Raw genomic sequence first — 9,044 nt, 5'->3', positions numbered from 1 at the left:
CAAATGATAAAACATTCCTGTCTTAATCCATCAGGAGTTCATATACTACACCATTTACCACCTTGCGAGTACCCTTTGGATGTATCATATTTAGTATCTCTTTACCTACCTTTCTCGTACTTAGCATATTGCCTATCCACTAAGCGAAAGTATTATTATTCCTTCCATTACTAGAGCCCTATTTCTGGCTTCATCTGAGTTATTATCAGATGTAAGTTATGGTGTATCTGCTTCGATATGGACCTGTTTGCCTACTACCTATTCTATCATATTTAATATAAATGACGGTAGACAAATTGGAGTGAGGGCCAATAATGCATTCTTTCATGTTAACTCCACCTAGGGTTTCAGTATGTTCTGTTCCTGTCTCTACCGTCCTAGAGAATCAAGTAAAATGTGTCTCAAGAAGTTAGATAATGAGCTATAGATTTATAAAAAACAATGAGATCAGGTCTTTACCAATGTCAGCACTTAGCATTGCATGTAGCAAGCGAACCTACAATTTTTCAGCGTTTGATCAAGCACACAATTCGAACCAGTGGAATTCCCGGTGGTGCTAATTATAAAGATTATTATTCACACAGACGAAACCGACGAGAAATATATTCCAAATCGCAATACTAATACTAATGCAGAGATTATATGATAGTGGTAAAACATGTACATTTATGAGAGCAAAGTTGAGTACCAAGGTCAAAAAAGTGTACAGAGACAATTGGAAAATACCATATCCAAAAGTTTAGAAAAATTGCAGTGTACCCAGCTCCCGCTGAGTTAACGCGAAGCCCATCTTTCTAGAAGCGGACCACAGATTTTCAGGAACACCAATCCTTTCATTCAGCTGGGAAACAAATTCGTGGGTCTCCTGTATAGCTATCTCATCAGGTCAGCAGATTGCCGCAATGCTTAATATCGAAGTATTCGAATGCAGTCGGGAGAGAACACATTTTTTTCGAACGCACCAACAACGATTCCATGGCTCTATTGCCGCTTGGCTGTCGGGGTAAATGTTTAACTTCCTCACAGTAGGTACAGAAGTAAGCAACCAATCCACTGCTTCTTTGGTTGTGGCTACCTCCGATTGCAAAACACTACAGTGGTGCGGTAGCCTGAATTTAAGGTTGACGTAGAGCTTCCCGGAGTATGAAACAAATAAAGAAGCTGGAGAAATCAAAACTCAATTGAGAGGACAGAGGCAATTCAATTGTTAATTAAGCCGTGATAGCGGCAGAGGAGATTGGTGATGTATCTTTCATCGATGACTCTATTTCACATATTAGAAAATTTCATAAAAAAGTAGATCGAAAACTGTTATATTTATTGGATTTAAAACTGGTAAACTAAAAGGGCTAATTTATATATTAATATATGTAACATCGGAATCTGTAGGAATATTCTTGAGCTATATCCGGTGCGGTAATTATCTTTTAGTTCTAATTCCTCGAATTTGATATTGAAGGGAAATATGAGAGCTGGGCAAAAAAAATATCGGTGAATTATTCAATTTAACAGATTTGAATAGGGAAAGCGAATGTGACCTAACACCAATCACCTCCCCCCCCACGAAGACAATAGGAATTGTAAGATGTACTCTAAAGAAAAGTCATTGCAAAACTAGAACCAGGTGATAAAAGGCCAGATTTGGTATTGGCCAGGTATTTTTCAACAAACAAAGAACTTTCTTAATTAGCAAAGTTACTAAATTACATATATATTTATCTGATTTTTATTTCTTTACAACACACGATATGCAAAAAACTACACAATCAGGCGAACGAACTTAAATCACGACAAATCGTGAGCTCCGAGTACTCATAAATAGTAAAATAGATCAGTGAATTTCACAATGCAAAAAATGAAGAAAATCAATTATATTAAAGTTGACTCGTTTTAGAATGATAGACCACCTGCAAATATTTTTAATATTTTTTGAAAATTATTCAATAAATTCAATGCGAAGTATAAGTAAAGATCACACTATGTGTATCAAACAAAATTGGAAAAATGAAGAAAGAAAATTCTACCAAAGTTCATCGCACAAAAGATTTTTAAGATACCAAACCAAAATCTTATTTCACATACCTTATTTAGTCTAAAAAAGTAGACAAAAGCGTAAAAACGGTGCAGATATTGTATTGTAAGCATAAAGAAAACGTTGAAAAATATTAGTACGAAATGCTTTTGAAGAGGGTTACCGTATTAAAGTATTAATAAAAGTACAATAGTATTCTTAATGTTTTTTTTATCTATTTTTCAACTATTGTTCGGTATAATTTCAATTCTCAATTAAAATAAAATTTTAAGCACTGTACGGGTAGTCGTGGCTACGAAACTTAAATAAATTCTGTACTACGAGTATAAAACGAGTAGTCAGTGCAGGCAAAACATTAGTTTCAACCAGTAAACTACACAAAGTAGACGACATGCAAAAGTAAGTAATAGAAAATTTTTAAGGAGACTTAAATTTAAACTATTAACTTGCTTTAATGTAGGACAGTTCTTGCAATCATCGCATTGGCCCTCTTCGGTTTCGCTAATGCGCAAGTCAAATTTGATGGTGCCTGCCCAACCAATGTGCGGGTACAAAGTAATTTCAACGTGTTGGCTGTAAGTAAAATTGCGCGGTTGTGTTAATGCATCAAACTAAGAAATTCATATTTTCAATATGCGGTATAGTATATGGGGATTTGGTACGAATATTCCAAGTATCCCGCTTTCTTTGAGGCTAATCGTAGGTGTATACAAGGGCAATTAACGTTGAGGAGGGACGGTGGAGTGGACATGGTGAATAGCGGGATTAATACGATGTAAGTAATGTAAACAAAATCCTTATGTACTCGTACTTCTTAGATAAAAAGTGTTCTCTTCCGGGTGTGAATGTCAACTTGATTTCTTTTTATTTTTTTTTTCCTTTCAGTACCAACAAACCCAGTTCCACTGCCGGTTCTGCCGTGGTCGTTGAGAATGCTAAGCTGAAGGTTACCTTCCCGCAAAGCGCTCCCTCTAGTGTCATCTCCAACTACTGGGTTTTGTCTACCGATTACGATAATTACAGTGTTGTTTACTCCTGCCAGCCATCTGACGCCAACTCACATAGTAGTTAGTAGATTTCAAAATTAACTATAGTGTACAAACTTGTATTTCTCAATTTTATTTCACTTGTTTCCCACAGTCTTTGCTTGGATCTTATCCCGCACACGGGCACCCTCTGCCGAAATTATTTCGAAAGCTAAAAGAGTTTTGACTGAAAACGGCGTTTCTTTGAGTAAATTGATTGTAACGGATCAAAGCAATTGCTAAGCAGCAGTTCCGAATATTTGCTCCCATAAGCTGAAAACCCCTAACTGAAGGAACGAGCTTTAAATTGTGAATAAGTGGCGTATTCAATTTAAAATCTCTCTGTCAGTTAACTTAAATAAATTGTGTATGCCAAATAAAAGTAATTGGCACGCATTGTATAATATTTCTTATAATATCAAATAAAACATTCCCTGATATTTTCAACATAAATTTCGCATTTTAAGTACTGCTGGACTGGACAGTCGACGCTATTTTGCAAAATTCTGAATTTATAAAAACACTTCGACTGTGAGTGAGTTCTATCTTGATAAATTGAAGTTTGATTTGATTATATTTGCTATATATTTTTGTATACTCTTTTCTTAAAATTAGGGTATATGATATTCTCGTTGAATAAAAAATTATATTATTGGTGAGGTGGCTAAATTTGGATATTGCCCTCATGTCACTGCTTCTAACTGCTGGTCAATTAATCAATGTAAATTTAAAGTTTTCAGGCAGGAATGCATCCTTTCCAGATAAGGAGTTTGCCCAAAAGTATTTTAAGGTACACAACATTAAGGTACACATTTTTACAATTTTTCTTATCGTTTTAACTCGCCAGTCCCACAGCCACTCCTCTAAAAGCTTAAAGTGGTTTTGAAAAATTGTTGATGCCTCTGTTGGGCAACTGTTGCACTACCTAATTGCGGTATCGTCTGCAAGGATGTAAACAAATGATATAGCGTTGAGCTAGGAACGCCTGGTGATATCTGAAATTCCTCTGTAATAAAATCGTTTACTCATTGAATCGTCTGTCCGAGTGGTACTTTCGAAGATACAATGAAGGTTTAAAGAAGTCAATCTGCTAATTTTGTGCACTTATAAAAGCTCTTCGTGTCGAATCTTCGTGAAAAAAAGTTTGCCGAGCGTAACCTTTCGTTCAAAAGCTAACTTTTCATAAAACCTTTATATCGATCCCAAAGGTTATTTTAAATACTTAACATGATTATTAATATGTAATATTATAAAAAGTCAACGATCAGATGCAGCCAGTATAGCTTTCCATAGGTAAGTGGTTGGACGGAGAGGTCGAGAGAGACCAAGCAAACCCTGGATTGAGGAGCTCACAGCCCACTTGTAGAAAATTGGGTTAACGAACTGGAAAGACGTCGCAGAAATCGATCGGAGTGGAGAACTGTAGTTGTGATATCGGTGATGATGTTGATGATGATATGTAATAGGATGGAGTAAAATTTTTTTAATGGCATTTAGCAAATCTTCAGGAAGGTCAACTCCAAAGCATTTTCATAGCATTCTAAAATAATTTATAAAGCTATTTAGTGTTATTAATGTATTTGGTGACGTCAAGTGGCTTTCAGGGACGAGCTTGTATTCTGGGGGATAAGTTGTGTCAGGTTTTATTATTTAAATTATGCTTCCTCTATGTTAGTTCTGCAATTACAAAAATAAAAATCGGTGATATATATTTTCACATACTACCACGCTACCTTAATATGCATGATATACCTAAGTATATATCACTTAATACATTATTTTATTTCCCCCAGTCTTAGTACTAAGGGTAAATGGCTAAGGCATGGCACATCTGATGAATGTATTGTGAATAGCAGAAGATCAGTCCTGGTACACTACAAGTGGGTGTGGGAATAAGTTTCCGTCCTTTCTTTAGACATATCATGAAGGGTTTTACATGCGTCTTCATGCAATAACACTGTGCAACAAATTCAGGTTAGCAAAAATTAGGTCCATTCTGAGAGTGGCGGGTGAAAATAGAGGCGAAATTAGAAGACCCGTATCGCGCCGTTTTTTTATGTTAGTTCGAATTTTTTTTTAATCGGCCTTCGAAGTTCGAAATCGGAGCAAAATTGTTTATATGGTTTTTTGGCTATAACTCGTCGACTAATTGATATTTTTTCAATCTGTAAAAGCCAAATTATTGCTAGAGACCTGTGCAACAATTACAATTTTTGAAAAAATTGATTTCGAAAATTTTTGTGGTACTTATGAAACAATATACTGAAAATCGGCATTTGACTCTTTGGAAGCGTCGAAACCACTTTTCACAAGCTTTATTTGATGCAGTGTGATTACCGTAAATATTGATCAATATAAGATACGTTTCCGCTGCACTTTTCTTAAAAAGCAAATAACGAAGCATGGCATTTGACATTTTTGACGTCAGATAAAAAAGGATATTTACGCTTCACACGAGTCTTAACTACTGTGATCAAGACCTCACATTACCGGTACATTACTAGAGCGGACACAAAAATAGTATCAGCAGCGATACATCTTTTACGAGGGCGGAGACTTATTCCCATACCCAATATTATTAGATTATTATTTATTATTAGAGCAAAAACGACGGAGGGCAGAAATTCGCCCTGTTTACCATCATTAGAAAATCACCTATTGCATAAACACTGTCCTTTCTGAGTCGTAATTACACTTTTAAAATGTTTTCCCCCAATACGCTACATCTCTCAGTACCAAAAAAGCACCGATTTTGTCGGTAATGGCAGGCAGTCTGAGTTGTTGCGTGCACAAAGGCGAATAATAAATGATTTTACATCTGTGAATGACAAAAAGCATACAAAATTTTTGATTTTGTATATATGTATGTTATTATGTTCAAGCATAATCGTGCGACAGTGTTCATTCTATATAAAAGTACAAAATTATACGAAAACGCAGTTTCACGTCTTCCATGTCAGAATAACTCTGAATTTGTCAGAGGAAATATGAACCTTACTTTATTCTCATAACCGCTTTGGTTTTACCATTATTAAAATTGTTATATTATTCAAACTGAATTCAATCAAGTTGTATTTCCAAGATAACTCCTACGTAAGGGTTTTAATTATCTCTACGAAAGAAATGGGGGTAAATATCTCACTGTTAAGGTCGATATCGAAGGAGTTATCCATTGTTCAACATATTCATCATGTAGCAGTTATAAATTATATCAACTTAAAGAGTTTTTTACATGTGCAATAGTTGGGGAGAATACACTTCGATTTCACAGGTCCTTCCAAAACCACATGTGTTTAATTTGTGTTGACTCTTTCAGCGAGCACATTTATCATTAAAATGGAAAATACTTCAACAATTTAAATTATAAAAGCGTTGCAAATGATTTTTTGTATAGAAGCTCTACCACAAACAATTATTGCAGAGCACAATTTACGTCTCAGGCATTTACCATCTCGCACTTTTGATCTTGCAGTCTGAAATATCCTCTTTGAATATTTTATTAATGGCTACAGATCATCTGACGCAGTAAAAAGACCACAAACTCCTTCACTCTTTCGTCTAAAATTAGCTAAACTTGGTAGTGTTGAGACGCCGTTTCCTGATATAATTCAGAGCTACCGTTCACAACCTCGTAACATGCCGATCTAAACTTGAAGTAAGTTATGTTAGGTTAAATGGCTGCCCATATAAGAGCTCTCTTGTAGAAAGAATGAAATTCGTCCATTGTGGTACCATAGAGATTAAAATAAAACGAGTAGAACAGAACAAAGGGGCAACGGAAGAGGCGATCTTGGATCTCTAATCCTAATCTAAATCTAATATAACGAGGAGACGGTGTTTAATTACTATTGGGTTCATCGCTGCAACCGACTGATGAAATTTACCAGGTACACAAATCTGCTATATTCGCAGATGTGGCACAAAAGTGAGAGCCAAGATGTCTGAATCGGCGAGAACCGAGCAGCTGAGGAGAAGGTGCTGAGATGAGTCCACGTCCTCCACCAGACAGCTGCTACAAACAGGACTTGAAGCAATGCCCACAAAATTCGAGACCTGCAGCTTGTTTAGCGTTATCTTTAGCCGTTGAGTTGACGTGAAGCTGACTTCAGATCGGAATCGATGAGAATATTTTTCAGCTATTTCACTCACGATAATAATCTTTCAATTCTGATTTCTCTAAATTGATATTGAAGGTAAATAAGAGAGCTTGGCGATAAAAATTTCTCCGAATTATCCAATTTCGTAGAATTGGAGAGGTAAAGCATTGGAGACATACCACCAGCCACATACCACTAGCCAAAATTTACTTATAGAACTTATAGTATTTTTGAACATATAAAGAACTTCTTTAATTTGCAAAGTTGATAAACTTTTGCACAATCCTGAGTTATTTATTTTTCTGAATTTTATTGCTTTACAACACACGATATGCGAAAAATCACACGATTAGGCGAACGAAATTAAACCACGACAAATCGTGATGTTACAAATGCCTTCATGCACTCGAAACGAGTAAAATAGATAAGGTTAATAGATAAGCAATTGCACAGTGTAATACTTGAGGAAAATTAATTATATTAATTCGATAAGAAGAAGGGTATAATGTCATTTTTGAATAATTCCAGTATGATCATCAAACAAAAGACTTGCTTAAGACCCAAAGTAAAACCTTATTTCGAATAAAATTAGCATAAAGAATATGTTAAAGAAAAATATTAGTTACAAGTGATTATTCTTCAGTTACCGAATATTTCATTAAAGGGGAACAAATTATGTTGCTAAAAGTATGATCTATGTGAATCTATGTAAAATATTTAAGAAATAAATAAAAACAAAATTTTAGAAGGGGCATCGACTCCTTTTGAACAAGTTTACAATTTCTTTTTAAAGTACAATATTTAACGAAGTGTAATATAAAATACGCACAGCCCACAATAAGATCAGACAATCCAATAAATATGTATGCATGCAAAAAAATTAGTGTTATTAATTTTTTTTTCAGTTTTTATCTATTTCTCAGTTATTATTCTCAATTAAAAAAAAAAATTTTAAAAACCTCAATGCATATTGTGACCGATCACCTATGCCTGAACACTGTAAGAGTAGTCGTGGCTACATAACTCAAATAAATTCCTTACTTCGAGTATAAAACGAGTAATCAGTGCAAGCAAAAATTTATTTTCAACCAGTAAACTACCCAAAGTAGACAGCATACAAAAGTAAGTAACGAAAAATGCTTAAAGAAAACCTAAAGAGCTAATCTTTACATTTAAACTAATAACTTGTACTAATACTAATACAGGACAATTCTTGCAATCATCGCCTTGACCCTCTTCGGTCTGTGTTGATCTTCCAGCACAAAGTAATTTCGACGTGAAGGCTGTAAGTAAACGTGCACCGTTGTGTTAATGTGTCAAACTAAGAAATTAATATTTTCAATTTGCGATACAGTATATGGGCACCTTTTACGAATATTCCAGTACCCTGTTGATTTCGAAAACGACAATAAGTGTGTGACAGTATCACTCCTGCGAAAAAGTCAAAATGAAATCGCTGTACTAGATACAATGTAAAAAATATGTCACCTCCCGTGCGTTAATTTCAATTTTTCTTTTATTTCGTAGGACCGGCAAAAAACCCATTCTCTCCGGTAGTGCCACGCTGATTTCGAATGGAAAGTTTCAGGCTTCCTAAAACCTTGCTACCAATCTATTGGATTGTGTCTACCGATTTCGTTAGCTACGCAATTGTTTACTCCTGCGAGTCCGCGAAAGCTAGAAAGGAATGAGTTTCAATGGTATTGATCTCACGCCATTCACTCTTACAGAGCAAAGCACTTTCTAAGCAGCAATTTATGGTAATTCCTTCTAAATGTTAAAAACCGCAATGGATTGGCTTGAAACTACAGAAATCTAAAAAACATATGTATTCTTAACATCTGGAATTGATAAAACTAACTTTTTGTTAAATATAGTATCAAATAAATA

At 35.0% G+C, this 9,044-nt stretch overlaps 1 protein-coding gene and 1 long non-coding RNA gene across 4 annotated transcripts; both read left to right on the top strand.

Annotated features, from left to right (window-relative positions):
* The first annotated feature begins 2,358 nt into the window (after nucleotides 1-2,358).
* On the top strand, nucleotides 2,359-3,504 carry LOC128866091 (apolipoprotein D-like). The gene is made up of 5 exons (XM_054106589.1): nucleotides 2,359-2,431; nucleotides 2,493-2,607; nucleotides 2,677-2,807; nucleotides 2,918-3,099; nucleotides 3,173-3,504. The coding sequence occupies exons 1-5, from the start codon at nucleotides 2,424-2,426 to the stop codon at nucleotides 3,298-3,300; spliced, it is 564 nt and encodes a 187-aa protein (XP_053962564.1). The 5' UTR covers nucleotides 2,359-2,423; the 3' UTR covers nucleotides 3,301-3,504.
* Nucleotides 3,505-8,213: 4,709 nt separating this feature from the next.
* LOC128866090 (uncharacterized) lies at nucleotides 8,214-9,044 on the top strand. Of its 3 annotated transcripts, none has more exons than XR_008454916.1 (4): nucleotides 8,214-8,276; nucleotides 8,360-8,439; nucleotides 8,509-8,612; nucleotides 8,682-9,044. It is a non-coding gene; the product is annotated as an uncharacterized LOC128866090 (long non-coding RNA). The 3 variants fall into 3 exon arrangements; XR_008454917.1 differs by having other exon boundaries at nucleotides 8,509-8,626; XR_008454915.1 differs by lacking the exon at nucleotides 8,509-8,612.

The sequence above is a fragment of the Anastrepha ludens genome, chromosome 6 (genome assembly GCF_028408465.1).
Source record: "Anastrepha ludens isolate Willacy chromosome 6, idAnaLude1.1, whole genome shotgun sequence".
NCBI lineage: Eukaryota > Metazoa > Arthropoda > Insecta > Diptera > Tephritidae > Anastrepha > Anastrepha ludens.
This window is presented reverse-complemented; position numbering and strand designations above follow the sequence as displayed.

What these genes read in the sequence shown, in the direction of transcription:
- LOC128866091 (XM_054106589.1), top strand. An exon ending in GTAATTTCAACGTGTTGGCT is followed by an intron (nt 2,608 to 2,676) that starts GTAAGTAAAATT and finishes TATGCGGTATAG; the next exon opens with TATATGGGGATTTGGTACGA. An exon ending in AATAGCGGGATTAATACGAT is followed by an intron (nt 2,808 to 2,917) that starts GTAAGTAATGTA and finishes TTTTCCTTTCAG; the next exon opens with TACCAACAAACCCAGTTCCA.